This window comes from Schistocerca nitens, chromosome 6 (assembly GCF_023898315.1).
Source record: "Schistocerca nitens isolate TAMUIC-IGC-003100 chromosome 6, iqSchNite1.1, whole genome shotgun sequence".
Lineage (NCBI taxonomy): Eukaryota > Metazoa > Arthropoda > Insecta > Orthoptera > Acrididae > Schistocerca > Schistocerca nitens.
Genome location: NC_064619.1, coordinates 654,689,266 through 654,716,709, shown reverse-complemented (window position 1 = coordinate 654,716,709; position 27,444 = coordinate 654,689,266). Strand labels below are relative to the sequence as shown.

The window sequence follows — 27,444 nt, the reverse complement described above, 5'->3', positions numbered from 1 at the left end:
TTGCCCCTAAAGGTGGAAGAATCAGCAATGATCAATGGCATGAGGATGCAGAAGGCAATGGAAACCACTGCATTAAAGACACGTAACGTGTATCCACAGGACATGCAGCCTGTAATTGAAGAAGTGTCATGATGATCTCTCCATTGGCAAAAGATTCCGGAATAGTCCCCCATTCGGATCTCCGGGGGGGACTGCCAAGGGGGAGGTTACCATGAGAAAAAGATTGAATAATCAAAGAAAGGATAACGTTCTACGAGTCGGGGCGTGGAATGTCAGAAGCTTGAACGTGCTAAGGAAACTAGAAAGTCTGAAAAGGGAAATGCAAAGGCTCAATCTAGATATAGTAGGGGTCAGTGAAGTGAAGTGGAAGGAAGACAAGGATTTCTGGTCAGATGAGTATCGGGTAATATCAACAGCAGCAGAAAATGGTATGGCAGGTGTAGGATTCGTTATGAATAGGAAGGTAGGGCAGAGGGTGTGTTACTGTGAACAGTTCAGTGACCGGGATGTTCTAATCAGAATCGACAGCAGACCAACATCGACAACGATAGTTGAGGTATACATGCCGACGTCGCAAGCTGAAGGTGAACAGATAGAGAAAGTGTATGAGGATATTGAAAGGGTAATGCAGTATGTAAAGGGGGACGAAAATCTAATAGTCATGGGCGACTGGAATACAGTTGTAGGGGAAGGAGCAGAAGAAAAGGTTACAGGAGAATATGGGCTTGGGACGAGGAATGAAAGAGGAGAAAGACTAATTGAGTTCTGTAACAAGTTTCAGCTAGTATTAGCGAATACACTGTTCAAGAATCATAAGAGGAGGAGGTATAGTTGGAAAAGGCCGGGAGATACGGGAAGATTTCAATTAGATTACATCATGGTCAGACAGAGATTCCGAAATCAGATACTGGATTGTAAGGCGTAACCAGGAGCAGATATAGACTCAGATCACAATATAGTAGTGATGAAGAGTAGGCTGAAGTTCAAGACATTAGTCAGGAAGAATCAATACGCAAAGAAGTGGGATACGGAAGTACTAGGGAATGACGAGATACGTTTGAAGTTCTCTAATGCTATAGATACAGCAATAAGGAATAGCGCAGTAGGCAGTACAGTTGAAGAGGAATGGACATCTCTAAAAAAGGGCCATCACAGAAGTTGGGAAGGAAAACATAGGTACAAAGAAGGTAGCTGCAAAGAAACCATGGGTAACAGAAGAAATACTTCAGTTGATTGATGAAAGGAGGAAGTACAAACATGTTCCGGGAAAATCAGGCATACAGAAATACAAGTCGCTGAGGAATGAAATAAGTAGGAAGTGCAGGGAAGCTAAGACAAAATGGCAGCAGGAAAAATGTGAAGACATCGAAAAAGATATGATTGTCGGAAGGACAGACTCAGCATACAGGGAAGTCAAAACAACCTTTGGTGACATTAAAAGCAACGGTGGTAACATTAAGAGTGCAACGGGAATTCCACTGTTAAATGCAGAGGAGAGAGTAGATAGGTGGAAAGAATACATTGAAAGCCTCTATTAGGGTGAAGATTTGTCTGATGTGATAGAAGAAGAAACAGGAGTCGATTTAGAAGAGATAGGGGATCCAGTATTAGAATCGGAATTTAAAAGAGCTTTGGAGGACTTACGGTCAAATAAGGCAGAAGTGATAGATAACATTCCATCAGAATTTCTAAAATCATTGGGGGAAGTGGCAACAAAACGACTATACACGTTGGTGTGTAGAATATATGAGTCTGGTGACATACCACCTGACTTTCGGAAAAGCATCATCCACACAAATCCGAAGACGGCAAGAGCTGACAAGTGCGAGAATTATCGCACAATCAGCTTAACAGGTCATGCATCGAAGCTGCTTACAAGAATAATATACAGAAGAATGGAAAAGAAAATTGAGAATGCGCTAGATGACGATCAGTTTGGCTTTAGGAAAAGTAAAGGGACGAGAGAGGCAATTCTGACATTACGGCTAATAATGGAAGCAAGGCTAAAGAAAAATCAAGACACTTTCATAGGATTTGTCGACCTGGAAAAAGTGTTCGACAATATAAAATGGTGCAAGCTGTTCGAGATTCTGAAAAAAGTAGGGGTAAGCTATAGGGAGAGACAGGTCATATACAATATGTACAACAACCAAGAGGGAATAATAAGAGTGGACGATCAAGAACGAAGTGCTCGTATTAAGAAGGGTGTAAGACAAGGCTGTAGCGTTTCGCCCCTACTCTTCAATCTGTACATCGAGGAAGCAATGATGGAAATAAAAGAAAGGTTCAGGGGTGGAATTAAAATACAAGGTGAAAGGATATCAATGATACGATTCGCTGATGACATTGCTATCCTGAGTGAAAGTGAAGAAGAATTAAATGATCTGCTGAATGGAATGAACAGTCTAATGAGTACACAGTATGGTTTGAGAGTAAATCGCAGAAAGATGAAGGTAATGAGAAGTAGTAGAAATGAGAACAGCGAGAAACTTAACATCAGGATTGACGGTCACGAAGTCAATGAAGTTAAGGAATTCTGCTACCTAGGCAGTAAAATAACCAATGACGGATGGAGCAAGGAGGACATCAAAAGCAGACTCGCTATGGCAAAAAGGCATTTCTGGCCAAGAGAAGTCTACTAATATCAAATACCGGCCTTAATTTGAGGAAGAAATTTCTGAGGATGTACGTCTGGAGTACAGCATTGTATGGTAGTGAAACATGGACTGTGGGAAATCCGGAACAGAAGACAATCGAAGCATTTGAGATGTGGTGCTATAGACGAATGTTGAAAATTAGGTAGACTGATAAGGTAAGGAATGAGGAGGTTCTATGCAGAATCGGAGAGGAAAGGAATATGTGGAAAACACTGATAAGGAGAAGGGACAGGATGATAGGACATCTGCTAAGACATGAGGGAATGACTTCCATGGTACTAGAGGGAGCTGTAGATGGCAAAAACTGTAGAGGAAGATGGAGATTGGAATACGTCAAGCAAATAATTGAGGACGTAGGTTGCAAGTGCTACTCTGAGATGAAGAGGTTAGCACAGGAAAGGAATTCGTGGCGGGCCGCATCAAACCAGTCAGTAGACTGATGACAAAAGAAAAAAACGTTCTGCAAGGTTCGCAGGAGAGCTTCTGTAAAGTTTGGAAGATAGATGAGATACTGGCAGAAGTAAAGCTGTGAGTACCGGGCGTGAGTTGTGCTTCAGTAGCTCATATGGTAGACCACTTGCCCGCGAAAGGCAAAGGTCCCGAGTTCGATTCTCGGTCGGGAACACAGTTTTAATCTGCCAGGAAGTTTTATATCAGCGCGCACACTGCTGCTGAGTGAAAATCTCATTTTGGAATGTAATTTAGTTGCATACAAGGAGAATGCTCCTCTGTGCCCGTACTGTAGGGTTGTGGGAGACTGGAAAGATAAGGCATGAGAGGTTTGTTTCTGGACTATGTTGGGAGGATAATTATGGTCTTTGAAGGCCTCAGTGAGACCCTTGGTATATTTCGAGAGAGACCGCTCATCACTGCAAGTGCACACCATGGGTAGCTAGGCTGTAGAAAAGGGACTTTTTGGTATGGAACGGGTGGCAGCTGTCGAAGTCGAAGTGTTGCATGTGGTGACTGTAATTATCCTCCCAACCTTGTACAAAAACAAATCTCCCATTCATTATCTTTCCAGTCTCCTACAACCTCCCAAAGTCTCACCATCCAGCTACAGAGGAGCATTCCCCTCATAACTCAGTAACACCCAGGACTGGAGCAGTTGAATTACATTCTCCACTAGGTTTTCAACTAATTCTCATCAAGCCCTGAAATGAGAAGTTTCCTGCCCACTATTCTCCATGTCCCTCCCATATTGGTATTCCACTGTCCACCAAACCTATACAATGTACTTTCCCGTCCCTACACAACCCCCGCTCCCAACCCCCTACCTCAGGGCTTGTATCCCTGTAATAGACTTAAATCCAAGGCCTGTGCCATACAGCCTCCCACCACCAACACCTGCTCTAGTCCAGTCACAAAACTCACCCATCCCATCAAAGGCAGGGCTACCTGTGAAACCAGTCATGTACTCTACAAGCTAAGCTGCAACCACTGTGCTGTATTCTATGTGGGCATGACAACCAACAATCTGTTTGTCTGCATGAATGAACTGTGGCCAAGAAACAAGAGGACCACCCTTTGCAGAGCATGTTGCCCAGTATGACATCCTTCATTTCAATGACTGATTTACAGACCATGCCATACGGATCCTTCCTACCAACACCAGCTTTTCTGAATTGAGCAGGTGGTAACTCTCCCTGCAATATAGCCTACATTCCCGTAGCCCTTCTGTCCTCAACTTGAGTAATTTTTCTCACCCATGCAGCCCCTTCCCTGTTCCCATTCCATCACTGCACAGCACTCATTGCACCAATGCAAACAGTCTTTTTACTTCTCTCCTGTTCTGCCCCCCTCCCACTGCTCCCCCCCCTCCTTTCCATCTTTTCCATGCCCTCTATCTAACCTCCCAATTGCACCTAGCTGCCCTACCCCCTCCCCACCTTATCCTTCCGTGCTCCCTACCAACACTTCACTCACCTCTACCCTGCTATCCCTTCCCCTCCTTGCTCCAGCCTCCTCCTTACTCCCACCCACTTGTTGCCCGCTCCCATCATCCACTGGTGCTGTTGCTTGCATTGTAGGTTTAGCTGCCAGAGGCTGCAGTAATGTGTGTCGGAGATGTGCTTGTGCACATTTGTGTGTGCGCATGGTCTATTTTTGACAAAGGGCTTGTGCCTATCTGAGACTCAGCATCTCCACTATATGGTGAGTAGCAACTTTCCTTTCCACAATACTGTTGCATTCCATCCTGGATTTTTGACTGTTTGGTGGTTGCAAAATACTTACTTAAAGTTATTTTCAGAAGAATGGAAGGGAAAAAAGGCAGGTAGAAGCTCACTGTGAGGAATATCAGTTTGAGTTTCAGAGAAATGTAGGCAGACTCAAGACAGTACTGACAGTGTGACCTACCTCAGATGATAGACTGATGAAAGGAAAACAGACGTTTATAACATATGTAGGTTTAGAGAAATGTGTTGACAGTGTTGACTAGAGAACTATTAAAGGTACCAGAGGTAATATGCAGGGTGTAAAAGGATGTCTGCAAATTGTATAGAAATAAGAAAGCAGTTACATGAGTGGAAGGACATGAAAGAAGGCATCGGCTTGGAATTAAGTAAAATAAGGCTGTAAAATACCCCTAGTGTTATGTGATCAATACATTGAGTAATGTGTGAATGAAACCAAGGAGAAATTTGGAAAATAGATTAAAGTTCATGGAGGAGAAACTAAAAGGTTGACGTCTGTCAGTGATATTATAATTCTGTCAGAAATAGCAAATGACTTCAACGAGAAACTGAACAGAATGAATAATGCATGAATGGTTAATGGATTTCTTGCCACATGGGATTTGTTCATAATCCCAAGCATTCAATAGCTTCCATCATCATCATCATCATCATCATCATCATCATCATCATCATCATCATCATCATCATCATCAGTGTAATAGTGGTGAAATGCATTGCATTGCTGTGCTGTGTGTCAGTAGTTCGTTGTGTCTTGAAAAGAGGTTGTAAGATAAATATCAACAAAAGTAAAACTGGGATAATCAGATGTTTCTGAGAGAATTAGATTAAGGATCAGATACTAAAAGCAGAGTATGGGTTTTGTTATGTTGGCAGCAAAATAACTGCTGATGGCCGAAGTAGAGAGGATATAAAATGCATACTGGTAATATGAAGAAAAAGTTATAAAAACAAAATTTTATAAGCATGAAATATAAATTTAAATGTCAGAATTATTTTCTGATCACATTTGTCTGGAATGGAGCATTATATGTAAACGAAAGATCGATGACAAGCAGATGCAGACAAGACGGGAATAGAACCTTCTGAAATGTGGTGCTACAGAATAATGCTAAAGGTTAAATGGGCATATAAAATGAGTAATGAATAGGTGCTGAATTGAATTTGGGGGGAAAAGTGAAATTTGTGGCGTGACTTGATTAAAACAAGGTATCAGTTGATAGACACATCGTGGGGCATCAGAAAATTGTCTCTTTGGTAGTAGATGGAAATAAAGGGGGGTACAAATTGTAGAAGCTGCCCGAGGCTTGACTATAGTTAGCAAGTTCAAATGTGTGTCAGTTGCAGTAGTTATGCATAGATGAAAAGACTTGCTCATGGAAGAGTAGTGTCAAGAACTGCATCAAACCAGTTATTTGACTCAAGACCACGGTGACACCTTCACGAGCTTCAATGTTCAGATTTTATGTAGTGGATCCATAACCTAAGGAATCTAATGCTTTCCTGTCACACATTTTTAGTGATTAACTACATATGAGGCTGATGCAGTAGAAATATTGTACATTTGAGTGAACAGGGATTTGTTACCAGGAGTGTGTACTGATGAATGAACTGCACTATTACACTAAATGTCAGTTTCTCCTTTCTGTAGATTAGATTAGTACTTGTTCCATAGATCATGAATACGGCACTATGTAATGATGTGGAACATGTCAGGTTAATAAAAGGTGTCTATACAAGATATTACATTACACAAAATATTACATGACCCCCCCCCCCTTTTTTTTTTTTTTTTTTTTTTTTTTTTTTTTTTTTTTTTGGGGGGGGGGGAGGGGGGTTGGTTTGGGGAAGTTACCCACTTACTACATCCAAAAATTCATCTAATGATTAGGAGGAGTTGCCATTAAGAAATCCTTTTAATTTCCTTTTAAATGCTATATGGCTATCTGTCAGACTTTTGATGCTATTAGGTAAGTGACCAAAGTCTTTCGTGGCAGCATAATTTAACCCCTTCTGAGCCAAAGTTAGATTTAACCTTGAGTAGTGAAGATCATACTTTCTCCTAGTGTTGTAGCCATGTACACTGCCATTACTTTTGAAATCGTTCGGATTGTTAATAACAGATTTCATAAGTGAATATAAATATTGTGAGGCTACAGTGAAGATCTCTAGCTTTATAAATAAGTGTCTGCAGGATGATCTAGGATGAGCTCCAGCAATTATTCTGATTACACACTTTTGTGCAATGAACACTCCTTTACTCAATGATGAGTTACCCCAGAATATGATGCCATATGAAAGCAGAGAATGAAAATAGGCATGGTAAGCTAATTTACTCAGATGTATATCGCCAAAATTTGCAATGACCCTAATAGCATAAGTAGCTGAACTCAAACGTTTCAGCAGATCCTCAGTGTGTTTTTTCCAGTTCAACCCCTCATCAATGCATACACCTAGAAATTTTGAGTATTCTACCTTAGCTACTGATTTCTGATCAAAGTCTATATTTATTAATGGTGTCATTTCATTTACTGTGTGGAACTGTATATACTGTGTTTTGTCAAAGTTTATTGAGAGCCCATTTTCAGAGAACCACATAATGCATTTTCTGAAAAACATCATTTACAATTTCACCAGTTAATTCTTGTCTGTTGGGTGTGATAGCTATATTTGTATCATCGGCAAAAAGTACCAGCTTTGCATCTTCATGAATATAGAATGGCAAGTCATTAATATATATTAAGAACGGCAGAGGACCCAACACTGAACCTTGTGGCACCTCATTCTTGATTGTTCCCCAGTTTGAGAAATCACCAGTTTTTTGCATATTATGTGAACTGCTTATTTCAACTTTCTGCACTCTTCCAGTTAGGTATGATTTAAACCATTGGAGCACTGTCCCATTCATACCACAGTACTTGAGCTTATCTAGAAGTATTCCATGATTTACACAATCAAAAGCCTTTGATAGATCACAAAAAATCACAACGGGTGACTTCCGGTTACTCAGAGCATTTAATATTTCGTTTCTGAAAGTATATATAGCATTTTCCGTTGAAAAACAATTCTGGAAACCAAACTGACATTTTGTTAAAACTTTATTTTTACAAAGGTGTGAAGCTACTCTACAATACATTACTTTTTCAAAAATTTTGGATAAGGCAGTCAGAAGAGAGATTGGGCGGTAGTTGTTGACATCAGACGTATCCCCTTTTTTATGCAGTGGTTTAACAATGGCATACTTCAGTCTATCTGGGAACATACCCTGCTTCAGAGAGCTATTACATATGTGGCTAAGAATCCCACTTATTTCTTGGGAACAAGCTTTTATTATCCCGCTGGAAATGCCATCAATTCCATGTGAGCTTTTATTCTTGAGAGAGTTTCCTAATTTCAGCAGGAGAGGTGGGTGAAATTTCAATTGTATCAAATGGTGTGGGTAAGGCCTCTTCCGTTAACTGCCTTGCTTCTTCTAATGAACATTTAGATCCTATTTTCTCTACAACATTTAAAAAATGATTATTCAAAATGTTTTAGACTTCCGGCTTGTTGTTTATCAAGTTTCCATTCGCTTTGATGGTGATGCAATCGTCCTGTACTCTTGGCTGCCATGTCTCCCTTGTAATAATATTCTAAATTGTTTTGATATTGTTATCAGAGGTATTAATCTCAGACATGATGCACATGCTTCTGGACTTTTTAATAACCTTTCTTAATGTAGCACAGTAGTTTTTATAATATTTGGCTGTTTCTGGGTCATTACTCTTTCTTGTTGTTAGTTACAGTTCCCTTTTGTGGCTACAAGATATTTTTATTCCTTTAGTAGGCAAAGATTTTTTGCATGGTTTCTTATAATTAGATTTGACTACTTTATTGGGGAAACAGTTTTCAAATTCTCTTACAAGTGTATCATGAAATAAGTTATATTTTAAATTAGCATCAGGTTCCTTGTACATCTCATCCCAGTCTAACTGCTGAAGATTTTCTCTGAAATTTCTAATTGTTAAGTCATTAATTGAATGCACAACTTTGGAGGGTAGTTTTGAATTACTGAATGGAGCTATGTCATATACTGTAATTAGCTGAGCATCATGATCAGAAAGCCCATTCTCAACAGGACAAGAATTTATGTTTTTAAACATGTCATGGTCTATAAAAGTGTTATCTATCAATGTGCTGCTGTCCTTTACTACCCGAGTAGGAAAATTAATGACAGATGTCAAATTGAAAGAACAGAGCAAGACTTCCAGGTCATTCTTCTTATTACACTCTTTCAGTGAATCAACATTGAAGTCCCCACAAATAATAATAATTTGCTTTCCCCTATCTGACAGATAGCACAACAAGGCATCCCAGTTTTCCATTAGTAAATGAAAGTTCCCTGAAGGGGACCTATATACTGTTACAATTATGACAGTGGTAACTTTTGACATATATGGCAACTCCTCCTTTCACCTAATTCTCTCTACTCATATGTGCAGCCAGTTTATAACCACTGATATTTACCTTTTCCATATCAGACACAGTGTGATGCTCAGACAGGCATAGTATATCTATTACATTATCAGATTCAATGTCATCTAAACAAACCAGGAGTTCATCTACTTTATTCTTCAATCCCGGAATATTTTGCTGAAAAATGGTAACATTATTATTTACTTTCCTGTTGTGAGAATTTTGAGAGTTTTGGACCTCTTTAGCACCTGCCTGCCTGAACTTCTCATTGGACACTGATATTAGTCTAAAAACGAGGTACATCCATGAGTACTAGTTTCCCCCCTTATGGATTTCACTAACAACCCTGCCAGTTTACCCTTCCCTTTCCTATTGAGGTGTAGGCCATGCCTTGTGAAATCCCCCCTATCAATAGCCTCGACAGGAAGCAATCCAATGTCTGACAGAGTGGCTGCCCTACGCAACTGGTCCAACTCCATATTTACCCTCCTGACAGAGGAGTTCAACTGGGGCTGATCATGCAGCACGAAAGCAGGCACCAGCCCAGTACTGGTATGGGTCATTGCTGAGGCTATTTTCACCAGGTCACACTCAATACTGTAGCCCTGATCCCTATCAATACTGTTTCCCACTCCACCCATTATCATCACATGATCCTACTTTGTGGAAATCCTTGCACAAGGAACCTATATCCTCTACCACTGCACTTATTTTGGTGCATTGTAACTAGTATGTAAACATAAAAAAACTAAAGGAATTTTGTAATTACCAATGGGCATGCTGGGTGGCTAAATATTAAACTTTGACAAAGACACCTCAAGAGGTAGACAAATGCTCTTTCAAAAGTAGAACATATAAAATAGGAAGATGAGAGTTCGTACAGTCATACATAGATACATACATAGATACATACATAGATACATACATAGATACATACATAGATACATACATAGATACATACATAGATACATACATAGATACATACATAGATACATACATACACACATACATACATACATACACACATACATACATACACACATACATACACACATACATACACACATACATACACACACACATACACACATACATACACACACACACACACACACACACACACACATACATACATACATACATACATACATACACACACACATACACACACACATAGAGATAGATAGATACATACATACACACACACAGACACACACATACGTACATACTAGAAAGAAATGGGGTTTTGGAAAAAAAACAGCCATTTATCATAATAAATACAGATCATGATACCATAAAAAGGTTCCAACACCTATGTTTTGGTACAAAATAAGAACAAATGGAAAGGCAGAAGTGTTGAAGTCCTTTCAAGTATAAATTAAGAGAAGATTCTATTAGATCAACTTGAATGATTCACAGAATGATTAAGGAATTAGCAAGTAAAAATGCTCAGTAAAGAATATTATGAATCAAAGAATTATTGAACGTATGTTACAGCATGAATCTTTACTGAAAACTGTAGTTCAAGGTGGGCAGCCTTTGCAGCCTAGTGGTCAAAGAGACAGACTCCCATGCGGAGGACCCAGGTTAAATTTCTGGTATGCCAGAGATGTTTCCTCCGTGGGGGGGGCACTGAACCACACAATGCCATTGAGGCACTACAGGATTGAGAGGTAGTGTATCAAAGATCGAAGCATCGACAATGGCTAAGAGTGCAGTGTGATGATTCTGTGCCCTTCCATACCACATCTGATGGTGAATGACTGAAGATGACATGGCAGTCGGTTGACTTATCAGTGGCTTTCCATAGTTGAAGTTGTGCTGGAAGAAATAAATTGCAGGGTGTGGCCTATGTAAGAGTATTTAAGGCACATTGATGATAAGCTTAAATGAAGAGTATAGCTGACTAGTAACAGAACTTGAGAACTGCCTTGAACCAACACAACACAAGTAGCTTTCAAACACACCATACGTTTATTGATTTTATGTGATAGAAGCACTTGCTCTCCAGACTCCTTGGACTTTTCTCTACCAGATTCCAACAGATACTGCCATTTTACAAACATACGCTACCAGTAAAAAGTTTTCAATCACCTATCGCTACAATAGATTTGTGGTTAAAACAGGGATTTTGTTTTAAATATTGAAATATATTGTCACATAGAAGAAGGTGTAATGAGATGAATGACTTAACGAAGGTTTATTCAGCACTCGCACATACAAGAGCACGGAGCGAACTGCCTCCGACCAGAACACATACAGTATATAGTGCATACAGTTACAGAACATACCAGTACAATGATTCTTGACAGTTGTGGATGCTTCTAGAATGTACTGGAATGGAATAGAGAAATTAAAATTTTAACAGTCCAGGTGGGTTTTGAACTCACGACCCTCCATGCAACAGTCTAGTATCATAACCACTATACCACAAGGCTGTTCTTCTCAGCTTCTTCTGTGACATTGCTCCCTCATCAAGAGAACAGCGTCTCGGTGTTCTGTCCTCCTAGTCCGGCAATGAGTCATCGGTCCTGCATACTCCGACTCCCGATGACTGATGTTCACCCTGGCAATGATCTTCTTAGAACTTCCTTTGCCACCATGATCTTAGTCACCTTTTCCCTTTTTGCCTGATGCTGGAGCTTTGAATTTACCCTGGGTTGCCGGATCCTTATAGGGCTTTATTCGAAGGACGTGGACCGTATCTCTGATCTTTCGCCGTATTATGTTGGGGTTGCAATATTCAACTTCATAAGTAACATTAGACAACTGTCTTACAACCTTATAAGGTCCAAGTAGTGCCTGAGGAGCTTCTCAGAGAGACCAACCTTCCGAACAGGAATGATAGATCCAGATGAGGTCACCAGGCTGGTAGACAACAGGGCGGTGGATTGCGTCATACCTTCGGCGATCATTTTCTTGTGCCTGCAGCATGCGAAGTTGAGCTAGCTGCCGAGTTTCCTCAGCTCTGGTTAACACCTGCCTGATGTCATTGTCCACGTCATCAGGATGCAACAGAAACACAATGTCTATTGCCGTCACTGCCTCACGCTCATGCACCAGGAAAAATGGAGTAAATCCTGTGGTGTCTTGTTTGGCAGTGTTGTAGTAGCAAACGTCACGAAAGATAACACTTCATCCCAGTTGCTCTGCTCAACATTGACAAATATTGATAGCATGTCGGCCAAGGTCTTATTAAGGTGCTCAGTAAACCTGTTAGTTAGCGGATGGTAGGCAGTCATCATGTGATGAGTAATGTTGCACCGACATTTTCTCTCTGTCACAAGATTTGATTGAAAAACTTTCCCTCGATCCATAATTAATTACCTTGGGGCACCGTGTTTTAATATAGTGTCTTCCACAGTGAAGTTGGCTACCTCAAATGCTTTGGCTGTTTTCACGGCGTTTGTAATGGCATAGCATGTCGGATAATCAGTACAAACAATAATCCATCTATTGCCACTAGCAGACATGGGAAATCATCCGAGGTGGTCAATCCCAACATGCTGGAAAGGCATTTTGGCTGGTGGAATTGGTATGAGCCTGCCAGGTGGTTTCTGAGGAACACCCTTTCTCCTCTGGCACTCTCAATAGTGCGACACATAGTGACGGACACTCCTAAATAAAGCGGACCAGAAAAATCTCTTGCAGATCCTATCGTATGTCTTAATTAATCCTAAATGTCCAGCCTCAGATGTGTCATGGAATTTCTGTAGAATGTCTAAGCGCATGTATTTAGGAATGACTGGTAGCCACCTCTTTCCAAACGGATCAAAGTTTTTCTTGCAAAATAATCCATTAAATACCATAAATTGTCCTTTCACATCCTCTGACTGATTTAAGGCAAGCATAATTTGAGATGTTTTGGCATCCTTCTGCTCAGCAGAGAGATCCTGGAGTGCAGTGAGACATTCACTATCTTCATCAAAATCTTGATGGTCTTGCACAGGGTTTCTTGAGAGACAATCTTGGTGTTTTCTTCCACTTTTGTACACTATGGTAATGTCATACTCTTGAAGACATAGTGCCCACATGGCAAGTCGTCCTGTTGGATCCTTAAGACCTGTCAACCAACAAAGTGAATGATGGTCTATAACAACTGTGAATGGCCTTCCGTAGAGATTCTGCCAAAATTTGCATATGTCCCAGATCACAACAAGACATTCTCTTTCTGTAGTTGAGTAGTTCCTTTCGGCTTTTGTAAGTGTCCTAGAAGAATAGGCTATAACCTTCTCTTTTCCATCCGAAATTTGCACTAGAACAGCATCAATCCCATACCCATTGTCATCTGTGTGTAGTTCTGTAGGTGCTCTCTCATCATACAGGCGAAGTACGGGGTTAGTCGTCAGTGCTTTTCGCAACGTATCAAAAGAATCTTGTTGAGCACCACCCCAGATAAATTTAGCATAGGCTTTTAACAACTCCTGGAGTGGCCTGGCTTTGATACAAAAGTCTTTGATAAAACAAAGGTAATAAGAACATAATCTGAGGAAGCTTCTCACATCTCTAATACTTTTAGGAATAGGAAATTTTGTTATAGATCTCACCTTCTCTGGGTCAGTCTTCCTTGGTGCCCAATCAGGTTCCTCACACGGCATTGTAGGAAAGTAACTTTACCTGCGTCTTGCCATTTTCACCATTTTAAAGGGAAATGAAGGACGAGAGATTGGGTTCAATGTCTGTTTCACTTCCTCCCTTATAACCTCTTGAAGCATCTCGGTTTTTTGCTCGCTGTGCAATCAAAGTGCCTCCTGAACTTCCTCTTTCAAAACCTGATGAACACTTGAGAAATCAGTTGCTTTCTTCACCACAGACATCGATGTGATGTTTTGAAGCCGTTCAAACTTCTTGTGTGTAATTGTTTTTTGATGCATTGTCTCGATATACCGGCACCATTTTATGATGTCGTCTGCTGTCGAAACCTCATTCAGGAGAAGGGCTTGATACATGTCCTCACCAATGCCCTTCATGAGATGTGCAACCTTATCTTCCTCCTTCATTCTAGGATCCACTGTTTTACACAGGTCCAAGGTGTCTTGAACATAGGGTGCTGTAGTTTCTCCTGGATGCTGTTCCGTGCACTTAAATGGCTGATTGAGATGACAGTGACAACTCAATACATAGAACTTGACAATGAAGAAGATGGTGAAAAATGAAACCGGGGCATATCCATAACAGTTTAGAAATTGTAGTTTTTGTGTAAATGTTTTGCCTACATTAAGTTGTATATAGTTGCAGGTGACAAACTGTTAAGAAAAACAGTCACTGTAAAAACGTAATACGACAGGAAAACCACACGTATGAATACACAATTTTATATGCTCTTCAAAAACCTGTACTATGATTTAGAAACTAATATTTATATGTATTTACACAGTAAAGAACATTCCTTATGTTTAACAGCCATAATAATAAAAAACCCACTGATGATGCTGAAACTGCAGTGAAACATGTCTGGGAGAAAAACAAAATTGTGTTTTGGGAAAGGCAGACCCCACTCAAAAACATATGTTATTGTTAAAACAAACACAGGCAAAAGAGCTTCAACATCAAGATGATTATACAATGAAGGCTTTCACGACTGGATGGTACTGTTCTTGATAGCTCTTCCAGGTTATATGGCCATGGTCCATGGAATACTTCTACTCAACAGGACCAGCCATACCTCTGAGGATGTCCAATGTAGTATTGGACGAATCGTTAGGAATAGAAGTATTCCATGGACCATGGCCATATAACCTGGAAGAATTATCAACATCAAGATGATTATTTCTATTCTCTATCAGGCAACCTTCAAGAACTTCCTTTCCAGATGAAAATGCCCTCTGAAAATAGCTCAAAAAGTTCTTCACCTCAAAACCACATGATTTCTAAAGTCACAGAAGTGAAAAGTTACCCAAGTGTTGGCAGACTGTTGTAAATAGTGAAGGAAAATATGTTATTGATGACTAAAGTCTCTGTTATGTGTATCTCTTGTATTTACTAAATTTGTGGTAAAACATTACAAACTTTTGCACCAACCTAATATCATGATCAAGATGCAGTCAGCAGTAAGAACAGATAAATTATATGTAAAAATATGCTTTTTTTCATGTGCATTTATGTTCTTAATGCTGTGCGTTAATCTTGTTCATGTATGTCTGTTGTAAATTTGTTGCAGAACAGCATCCACTAGATGCAGTGAACATTCTTTCACATGCCATGAATGGAATTATGATGATTATTGATCTCTTTATTGTTGGACATCCTATGAGGATTTCTCATTTGTATTTGCCTCTGTGCTTCACAGTGGTTTACTATGTTTTCAATGGGATTTACTACCTTGCAGGTGGTACTGACAATTTTGGACGCACATATATTTATGCACTTCTCAATTGGAAGAAAACAGGTTATGCTTTCTTAGCATGTTTTCTGGGCCTTATATTTGTTTCTGTAGTGCACACGGTATTGTCAGTCATAAGTTCAAGATGTAAACATTTCGGAAAACCACATCAAATTCAGAAACCTGATGAGACAAATATACCTTGTTAGATAATCATATTAAGTGATATTCTAGGGATACAAGTGTGTTTATAAAAGTGACTGCATATACTGTGTATAATATTACAGTATTTCACTGAATGTGGTGTATTCTTAACTACTGCCTATTAAATAAAGGTTTGAACTAATGTAATAGTGTGGTATATGTGATAGTCTGGGCAGCCAGAAGGGCTAATTGTAAGACTGCGCATCTGTGAATTGTTACCTGGTTCACATTTCTGTATCAATCAAATAGCTGTACCTCTTCTCATCAGTATTTATCACCTTCTTCTTTCTGTTTTGATTTATCAGTTTGTCTCTACAGAATCTGTTAAACATACAATTATGAAAACAGATTAAATATTTGTTTGTGTGAAAATGAGTACATTCTATACTTGCCTGTTGTTTGTCATCATTTGTAGTTAGTGTTTAATTGTAATATTTAATACTGTATTATTGTTCTCTCCAAATGTGGTCCCACAACCCCATTTAATGTCAAGGAATTACTTTCTACTGTTCACACTTCTTTTGACTTATGTACTGTAAATCAAAAGGCTTAAAATATTCATGTCACTGTACTTCTAATCACCCAGTGCTTAGAATAAAGGAGGATGTTTTCACACTGTTAGGAAGGGAAATGATCTCAGTTGTTTCTCCAGTCCTCAGTTCTGAGTGAAGTTTCCCTGCTCAAAATTGACAAATATTGATAACATGTCGGCCAAGGTCTTATTAAGGTGCTCAGTAAACCTGTTAGTTAGTGAATGGTAGGCAGTCATCATGTGATGAGTAATGTTGCACCGACATTCTGTGTATCTGTCAGTGAATTAAAAGATGTAGTTATTTTGAAATTGAGTAACACCTCCAGTATTGCAATTGCATAAGAGTGGTTTTCTTGTTACTCAAACTTTTATTTATTGCTGGTCTCCTTAATTGTGTGACCTATTGAATACACATTTTCAAAGTAAGAATGCTAAACAAAGTATTAAAATGCACAAATAAATAAAAACTGAACTTCAAGAACAATGTAGATTTAGTAAACAAGTTAACAGAAGTTAAGATTGAGACAAATGCAAAATTAATTTCTATTGATGTACGCAGCTTGCTCTCGAGCACTCCTGGGAAAGATGGGATAGGTATTGTCACAATCATTATATTTACACCACCTTAATACAGAACAGCAGCTGAGCAAAGTTAATACAATAGAATGTTGTTTAAGTCAAAATTATTTCTGCTTCCAAAGGAGCTATCATAAGCAAACAGACGGTCTGGCAATGGGCTCATCCTTACTTTTTTCCAAGAAGAAACATTCCTGGACAAGTGAGAGACGGATTTTCTTAAGAACAAACCACTGGTACACTGTGTGTATTAGTATAGATATGTCAATGATATTCTCTGTATGTGGAAAGTCTCCATTAGATCAAAAGTTCTTAGAAAACATGAACCAGTGCCATACTAAAATAAAGGTCATTATGGAGTTAGGGGGTTGCAATATTTATTTCCCAGACATCAACATACAGAATACAAGCAACATAAATATAAAATTTACCAAGAGGACTCCTTTATTGACATATTCATTCCAACTTCCACTCAGTGTTCAACAGCGTACGAACTTGCAGCATTCCATCACATAACTGACCATCTCCTTTCTATCCCCATGTCCCAAGACTATGTCTAAGAACTTAATACAGTAAAATCAATAGCTACAAATAATGAATCTGAGTCAAACACTGTTGACAACATTGTCAATAAAAGTGAAGATGCAAGCCAAATCTCTTCTGTACTCAGTGAAAAATACAAACAGAGAAAAAAAAGAGAAGTGTAATTTACCTATTATAGGCAAAATTTCTGGTAGGACATTTTAAAAGCAAAGGATTTCTCTGTTTTTCTGTCTCACAGACATTATTTAGATCTACCTTCAATTCAAAAGATAAACAACACGCCATGATGAAAAATGGGATTTACAAGATGATCTGCAAAAAAGTCAGTACTGCTGTACTGGACAGACTTGGGGATCAATATGTACAATAGGCTCAGAGAACACCATAGAAGCAGGAGATTAAAGAAGCCAAATTGCTTAAACAAGAACCATAAATCCATAACATATGTAGGCATCCCACAAGAAGAGGGAAATAGTGCAAAGCTTACTCAATTTAAAAAAATTTTGCCCCATATTTACTATTCAATGAGCAAACTAAATTTAATTATTCACCTCCATTACACAATGTTAAAACCTCTATAGAGAAGAATAATCTTGGTGCCTTCATTCATAAATGGATGATCCAAATTAAACAATGGAAACTCTAGATAGGAATATCGGGGATGGGGAGAGAGGCGAACACTGTCTGGTGGAGTGTGCAGGAGCTAGACTGCCAACAGACGCAGCATCAGGGTATTGTGGGGCAGGGAGGTGGGAAGAAAAACGAGCAAAAAAGGAGAGGAGGGGGGAAAGATAGTCGGATGCATTGGCAGTGGGCTTCAACTAAACAGGGTGGGAAATGAGAATGGGGAGGAGATGATAGAACAGAGGGGGTGGAAACTTTTGGGTGAAGGGTGTGGGGACAGTATGTTACTGTAGGTTGAGGCTGGGATAGTTACAGGAGTGGAGAATGTGATGCAAAGATAACTTCCATCTGTGCAGTTCAGAAAAGCTGGTGGTGCAGGGAAGGATCCAGATGGCTCTGATAGTGAAGCAGCCATTGAACACACTTGATTTCAATGGCTGCTTCACTATCTGAGCCACATGGAGCCTTCCCTCCGCTACCAACTTTTCTGAACTGCACAGATAGGAGTTATACTTCAAACACATTCTTTACTCCGGTAAGTATCCCAGCTTCAACCTACAGCAACATAGTCCCCATTCTTATCTTCCACCCTGTTTGGATGCAGCCCTCTGCCAATGCATCTGCCCGTGTTACCCTATTCTCCTCCCTTCCCCCCCCCCCCCCCCCCCCCCAACCTTCCTGCCCAACCACCTCCTGACACTGCGCCTCTTGGCAGTCAAGTCTGTACAGACAGCATTCGTCTCTTTCCCCATCCATACACCTCTATGCCTTCCCGTTCCCTGCCCCCCCCCCCCCCCCTCTATATTGCTGCTTGTATCCCACATGATAGTTGCATTCTGGCCCGAGATGCTGAAGTTGTCGGTCGTGTGCACATGAGGTATGCTTGCTTGTATGTGTGAATGGTGTCTCTCTCTCTCTTTTACTGATGGAAGGCTATATCTGAAAGCTTTATGCAGGCATCTTTTTAATTGTGCCTGCCTGCAATTCGACATGTCTTTTTTTACAGTAAGTAGCAATCTGTCGTGTTATGTTTAATTAATGCAAGATAATAACTTTATTTTTGGATTGAGATATACAAATAAGGGAGATATTTTTCTGTACCAGTTAATTTTTATCACTTTTTCAACCAGTTCTGAAAGCTTGTTGTTTTGCAAACTACACCTACGTCCATACTCTGCAAACAACTATGAAGTGCATGGTAGAATCTACTTCTCACTATACCAGTTATTGGAACTTTTCCTGTTTTATTTAAGTATGAGGCATGACAAGAATGATAGCTTAAATGCTTACATGTGCACTGTACTTAATCTAACCTTGTTTTCATGATGCGAATGGGAGTGATAAATAGGGAATGCAATGTATTTGGGTCAACTGAAAGTTGTGATCTACCCATCTGCTAAGAACCATAATATTATTTTGTTGTGGTGGGTGACATCACAGTGGCACAGTGTTTTTGAATCAGATTGTCTTTGTAGATGATGTGTTGCAGTATTTGGTGGTGCTCGTTTGTGTCGGAGGTTTTTGCTGCAAAACTGTTTGTTAGGTATCTTTTGTTAGTCATTTGACTTTGTTAGGTGAGTCTGAGAGGTTGTCCATGGAACAGTTTATGCTGGTCCACTAGAGAATTACTTTTAGTTTGTGTATTGTGGGTCATGGACTCTTGACTGTGGTTGGTATTGTTAGTGCTGTATGTTTTTTGTGGACAGGAATAGTGTTTTCCTTTCTTTGTCTGTATTAGATATGAGGGGAAAATTATGAGCAGGTCTGAATCGATGATGATGCAAGCCTTCATGAATTTTAGGGTTTTTGTTGTTAGTTTTCGGTAACTGTGTTTTAGTGTCGTTGGAAGGTATTGTGGATATTGTTTTACCACAATTTATTAGGTTACATTTTTGATATTATTTGTGTGAAAAGTTTTGGTTTGTTTTACTGTGTACTTTATTTTAGACAATAAAACAATATATTGTCTGTTGTAGGCTGTATTGTGCTTTATTAAAATCGATGTCAATTGCACATAGCTATTGATAGGTTTACAATGTTCGGAAGCAAGTGCTTCTTCTGTGACAACATCGTAATACCTGTTTTAGTTGTCAGGCTGCAGCACTTGGAGTATGTTTTGATTGAGTGTGATTGCTGGTTTTAAATATGTTCCAAAAAAAAAAAAAAAAAACCTAACAAAGTAACAAGCATCATATGTAATACATGATTTTCCGAATGTTCTTGATAATACTGCATGACCGAAATTAGCTAATAGTGTGATTTTAACAAGCCACAATACAGACTACAATGCACAAAGTATTCTTTTATTAAACACTTCGAGAGTGTGGAACCCCCTTGGAAGCATTCTCTTCGTGTTACAATATTATGAGAAGGGACGTTGCTACTCACCATATAGTGGAGATACTGAGTCACAGATAGGCACAACAAAAAGATTCTCACAATTAAAGCTTCCGGCCATTAAGGCCTTTATCAACAAGACACACACACGCGCGCACACAGTCTCTGCAGGCAACAAACCACACAGCGAGCAGCAGCATCAGTGCATGATGATGGGTGTGGCGACTGGGTGGAGGTAACAAGATGGCTGGGATGTGGATAGGGAGGGATACTATGGTGAGCGTTGTGGACAGTGAAGTGCTGCAGGGTGGATGGACGTCAGGGAAGAGGGGGAGGGGGGGGGGATAGTGGAAAAGGAGAGAAATAAAAAGACAGGTGTTGTGGTGGAATGACAGCTGTCTAGTGCTGGAATGGGAACAGAGAAGGTGCTGGATGTGTGAGGACAGTGACTAATGAAGGTTGAGGCCAGGAAGATTACGGGATTGTAGGATGTACTGCAGGGAAAGTTCCCACTGGTGCAATTCAGAAAAGCTAGTATTGGTGGGAAGGGTCCATATGGCACAGACTGTGAAGCAGTGATTGAAGTGAAGGACGTCATGTTTGGCAGTGTGTTCAGCAACAGGGTGATCCACTTATTACTTGGCCACAATTTGTCAGTGCCCTTTCATGTGGACAGACAGTTTGTTGCTTGTTATTCCTATATAGAATGCAGCACAGTGGTTGCAGCTTAGGTTGTAGATCACATGTAGATCACATGACTGGTTTCACAGGTAGCCCTGCCTTTGATGGGATAGGTGATGTTAGTTACCAGACTAAAATAGGTGGTGATTGGGGGGGGGGGGGATGTATGGGACAAGTCTTGCATCTATGTCTATTACAGTCATGAGGCAAGGGATTGGAAGTAGGGTTTGTGTAAGGATGGATGAGTATATTGTGTAGGTTAAGTGGATGGTGGAACACCACTGTGAAAGGGACGGGAAGGAAGTGGGCATGACATTTCTCATTTCAGGGCCTGATGAGAGGTAATCGAAACCCTGGCGGAGAATGTAATTCAGATGCTCCAGTCCTGGGTGGTAATGAGTTACAAGGAGATTGCTACTCTGTGGCTGGATATGGGACTTGGAGACTGGAAAGATAATGCATGGGAGATTTGATTTTGTTCAAGGTTGGGAGGATAATTACAGTCATTGAAGGCTTCTGTCTGACCCTCAGTATATTTTGAGAGGGACTCCTCATCACTGCAGGTGAGATGACCATGTGTGGCTAGGCTGTATGGAAGGGACTTCTTGGTATGGAACAGGTGGCAGCTGTTAAAGTGGAGGTATTGTTGGCGGTTAGTAGGTTTGAGATGGATGGAGGTACTGATGTAGCCATCTTTGAGGTTGAGGTCAACATCTAGGAAGATGGCTTGTTGGGTTGAATAGGAGCAGGTGAAGCAAAAGGGGGAGAAGTTGTTGACGTTCTGGAGGAATGTGGATAAGGTGCCCTCACCTTCCATCCAGGTAGCAAAGATGTCATCAATGAATCTGAACCAGGTGAGGGGTTTAGGATACTGGGTTTTAGGAAGGATTCCACTTGTTGGCCCATGAATAGGTTGGCATAGGTTGGTGCCATGCAGCTGCCCATAGCCGTACCCCATGTTTATTTGTAGGTAATGCCTTCAAAGGAGAAGTAATTGTGGGTGAGGACATATTTCGTCGTGGGGACTAGGAAGGAGTTTGTTGGTTTGGAATCTGTCGGGCATTTGGAGAGGTAGTGTTCAATAGTGGTAAGGCCATGGGCATTAGGAATGTTAGTGTACAGCGAGGTGGCATCAACAGTGACAAGCAGGGCACTGTGTGGTAAAGGGACAGGAACTGTGGACAGTCAGTGGAGGAAATGGAAGGTATCTTTTATATAGGGGAGTAGGTTCTGGGTGTTGGTCTATGAGAGCAGAGATGTCTCAGTGGGGGCACAGTAACCGGCCACATTGGGGTGTCCTGGGTGGTTAGGTCTTTGATCTTAGGAAGCATGTAGAAGGTAGGAGTGTGGGGATTGGTAGTGGTGTGTAGACTCCATCACCACCTATTTTAGTCTGGTCACTAACATCACCTATCCCATAAAAGGCAGGGCTACCTGTGAAACCAGTCATGTGATCAACAACCTAAGCTGCAACCACTGTGCTGCATTCTATATAGGCATAACAAGCAACAAACTGTCTGTCCACATGAAAGGGCACTGACAAATTGTGGCCAAGTAATAAGTGGATCACCCTGTTGCTGAACACACTGCCAAACATGACGTCCTTCACTTCAATTACTGCTTCACAGTCTGTGCCATATGGACCCTTCCCACCAATACTATCTTTTCTGAATTGCACAGGTGGGAACTTTCCCTGCAGTAAATCCTACATTCCCGCAATCTTCCTGGCCTCAACCTTCATTAGTCACTGTCCTCACACATCCAGCACCTTCCCTGTTCCCATTTCGGCACTAGACAGCTGTCATTCCACCACAACACCTGTCTTCTTATTTCTCTCCTTTTCTGCTACTCTCCCTCTCCCCACCCTCGCACTGCCCCAGTCTCCCCCACTCTCCCCTGCTCTTCATCTAACTTGCAGCATTTCACTTTCCACAAATCCCACCATACTAACCCTCTCTCTCCCCACCCCAGCCAGCTTGTTACCACAACCCAGTCGCCACCCCCGTCAAGTGAAATTTTTGGTGTTAGATATCTGAGTTGAGTTGCATATGGGTTCCTGGCTTCAGGGCTTTGTTAATGCTGTATAGGTCAACCAAAATTTACAATAACAATGATTTCTGTTTTTTTTGGTCCTGTTGAATGTTGAGAAATTTGTGTGCTTGATTTTTGGATTAATATTTGTCATAATAATATATTTAACTACTCCTCGTCCTCCTCCCCCCCCCCCCCCCCCCCCGCCCCCCTCATTCATTTTATTGCTGTAGTCAAATATTTTGTGTTGTGTATGTTTTTATGCATGGTAATGACTGGCATCATGGTTGCCATGTTATGTATGCTTGAATTAAGGCTGTTTGCAATCTTGGTAATGTCATGCAGCAAAGCAGACAGGTGGTATCATAACTTTTGGTAAACCCACATACTCCTAGATTACTCAATTAAAGTTCATTCTCAAAACTTTGGAAATAAGTTTTCATGGCATAGTTTGTGTCAGTTTTCATGCATGTGCCATTTCAGTTTTTTCACAGGTCCGTGACACTCTCCCATGGGTCAAGCAAACCTGTGACCATTCATACTACCCTTTTTTGTCTCCCTCAATGTCCTTTATTAGTGCTATTTGGAAAAGGCTTCCTGTCACCTGAGCAGTATTCTAGGATGGTATGCATTAGTGTTTTGTAAGCAATCCCCTTTGCAGGCTTAATGCGTTTCCAAAGAACTGGATTCTGCCATGTGCTTTATCTACAATTGAGCCAGTGTGACTTCTACATTTCTGTTCCTACAAAGTGCTACACCTAGGTATCTGTACGAGTTGAATGGTTCCAGCTGGGACTTGTTAATATTTTAATCATATTTTATGTTTAGTGATGTGCTAAATTTACATTTCTGTACATTTAAAGTAAGTTACCAATCTTAGCACCACTATGAAATATTATCAAGATCAGACTAATATAAAAGAAGGTTCTTTCAGGCAGCACTCCTTCACAGATGACTATGTCATCTGTGAGAAGTTAGAGGTTACTGTTAATCATGTCTGAGCAACACAACAGTTTACTATATACCTGAACACCTAAAAATTTGAACTGTTCAGTTTCACTAATCATATTCCCATTCTATGAAATTAGAACATTGGATTTTGTTGAATTGTGTGTCAGAAACTGTAAAAACTGAGTCTTACTGTGATCTAATGTTAGTTTATTTTCTATAAGCCATGAACTTATGTCATGAGTTGCATTATTTGAAACAGAGCCAGTGTTGCATACAACATCCTTTACTATGAAGCTAGTGTCGACAGCAAACAGAAATATTTTAGAATTACCTATGATACTAGGAGGGCATACCATTTATATAAATAAGGAACAGGAGTGGCCCCAACACTGATCCCTGGGACAACCCCCATTTGACTGTCCCCCTCATCAGAGCCATTCTGAACACTGCGAATAATGACCTTTTGCTGTCCGTTGCTAAAGTAAGAGGTGAACCAATTGTGAGCTACTCTCCATATTCCATAATGGTCCAAATTCTGTACCAATATTTTGTGATTGACACACACCTTAGTTAAATCAAAAAATATGCCTAGCATTGAAAACCTTTTGTCTAAACCTCACAGAGAAAAGAGAATATAGCAACTTCTAATGCCAAACTGTACATTTGATAGCAAATAATGTGATATAAAATAATCAATTACCCTTAAATACACAGCCCTTTCAGTAACTTCAGCAAGCAGTGATGGCACAGAAATAAGTGTAAAATTGTTAGCATTATCCTATTCTCCCTTTTTATAAAGTAGTTTTACTACTGAGTACTTTAAACATTCGAGGAACTGACAATTCTTAAAGGAAAAACTACAAATATAGCTAAGTGCAGTGCTAACATGTGAAGCACAGTACTTTAATATTCTGCTTGGCACTCCAGCATATCTATGAGAGTCCTTAGTCTTCAGTGGTTTAATTATTGACTCAGTCTCTCTCTTGTCAGTATCACAGAGTAGTATTTCACACATCAATCTCGGAAAGGCATTTTCCAAAAGAGTTATACGATTCCCTGTAGAAACTAAGCTTTTATTTAAGTCATAAGCAATCCTCAGCAAACAGTAGTTAAATACTGTGCATATATCTGACTTACCAATAACATAAATATTTTTTATTATGAACTGACTATATCGTCAACCTTGTGCTGCTCACCAGGCACTTCCTTCACAACTGACCATGTGATTTTAATTTTACTCTGTGAATTAGTTATTCTATTTGTGTACACAAACTCTGTGCTTTCCTAATAACATTTTAAGCACCTTAAAATAGTGTTTGTAATGGGGTACTGTAGCTTGATTGTGACTACTTCTAACATTTTGATATAATTTCCACATTGTTCTATTTCATATTCTTATCGCCCTAGTCAGCCATCCAGGCTGCCTTTCATTGCTAGTTACCTGTTTAGAATGTTCTAATGGAAAGAAACTCTCAAAGAGCATGAGAAATGTGTCAAGGAAAGCATCAATTTGTTATCTATGTTACTGGCTTTATAAACATCCCACTACTCTTGTTCCTTAACAACGTTTAAAAAAACTCTCTATTGCCATTGGGTTAGCATTCCTACGTAGTTTATAAATATATATGACATCTGTTTGAATACAAAAGCCTTTTGGTGTAATAATTGGTGCATCATGGTCTGAAAGGTCATTCACCCTTTTACTAACAGAATACCCATCTAGTAATGAAGAATGCATAACAATGTGTCTGGCTGTGCTAATCTTCCCCTGCACCCTGGTGGGAAAAAAACCCAGCTGCATCAGATCATATGAGTTTAGGAGATCTATAAACATCCTTTTTCTTGTACAATAATATACAAAATTATACTGAAGTCATCAAATATAACTAATTTATGGTACTTAGTATAAACTGAACAAGAATCCTCGTTAGCTTTAGCAGAAATACTCTGACGTCAGAGTTAGGGGACCTATAAACAACACCATTAGAAGTTGTTTCACTAAATTCAACTGCTCCTGCACAATATTTGAATACCTGTTCAGTGCAGTGCTATGAGATATCTACGGACTCAAATGGAATAATATTTTTATGTACATAGCCACTCCCCCAGTCCACAAAGAACTCCTTGAAAAAGGAGCCAACCAATCTGTATCCTGGTAAAGGAAACCTCTGAACTGTCAAATTATTTAAGAGGTGGTCCGATACACCAATGGTGTCAGGGTCAACACTTATAAACAGTTCACTAACTTTATCTCTAATACCTCTTATATTTTGATGAAGTATGCTAATTCCTTCTCTGTTTGGATACCTGACCATCTCTGAAGGTGATTACTGTGTCAGAGGGACTTCCTTTAAGCTGACTTCAGTCTAAAGAAGGTGCAGCTCTAACACCAACTCCTACAGAAATTTTTCCATGAATGATCCCACCACCACCCACTACTCTGTCACCTATAAGCCTTGAGAGCCTCCCCTTTCCATACCGATTGAAGTACAGGCTATGCCTAGTGAAACTCGATCTGTTGATACACTCAACTGGACCTCTGCAATGTGAACCATGCTCTCCGCCATCAGTGCCTTCTCCAGCCCCATGTTAATATGCCTAACAGCAGAATTAAGATGAGACCAATTATGAAGCTGAAACAGTTGCACCAGTATGAGTAGCTAATTTTGCTAGGTCACCACCTACATCATATTCTCAGTCTCTATCAAGACTATTTCCTGCTCCACCCACAATCACTATCTGACCATCTTTCATAAAATTTCCTACATAACTCCCCTATGCTGTTAGTCACCTAAGCCAACCCTGCACTAGGCTTCACAATGCTGGTGAACAGGTTGTCACTTTCAGCAGGAGTGTAAAATTTTGGAGACCAACCATTTTTATGAAAATAACTTTTATGAATTCTGGGGCAGGAAGCTTATGGAATCTAGCTGGATGTTACTGAGTGAAGTTAATATGAATTTATTACTGACAGTGGCACATACGGAAAGATGGCATGCATACAGGACAGTTGCTCATAGTGAATCGAGAATGGTTCAAGTGACAAAGATATTCCTCATGTGGGAGGTCTAATTAATATCAGTGCAAAAAAAGTTTTATTTGTTGATAATTTGCATCATCAATGAGGGACGAACAATTCAGTTTAAATTCTGCAAAGGTTTCTTGACTGAGAATACAATACATGATCTCAAATGTCAATTCTAGTAGAATTAAACGACAAAAAATACCATGTTAGCATTTTCTGTGGTTTTTCCAAGGACTCCGACATTGCAGACATTAAATGCTGCTAGGAAAACTAAAGTGGCATCACATTAAAAGCATTATTCATGTGTGGAT

At 39.9% G+C, this 27,444-nt stretch overlaps 1 protein-coding gene across 1 annotated transcript in view; it reads left to right on the top strand.

The window, feature by feature from the left end:
* Positions 1-16,618, top strand: part of LOC126263159 (protein rolling stone-like) — a 162,907-nt gene extending 146,289 nt beyond the window's left edge. Inside the window, exon 5 of the mRNA XM_049960199.1 lies at positions 15,468-16,618. Within this exon, the coding sequence (XP_049816156.1) occupies positions 15,468-15,838 (371 nt within the window). The 3' untranslated portion in view covers positions 15,839-16,618. The remainder of the gene's footprint in view (positions 1-15,467) is intronic.
* The last annotated feature ends 10,826 nt before the right edge of the window (positions 16,619-27,444 follow it).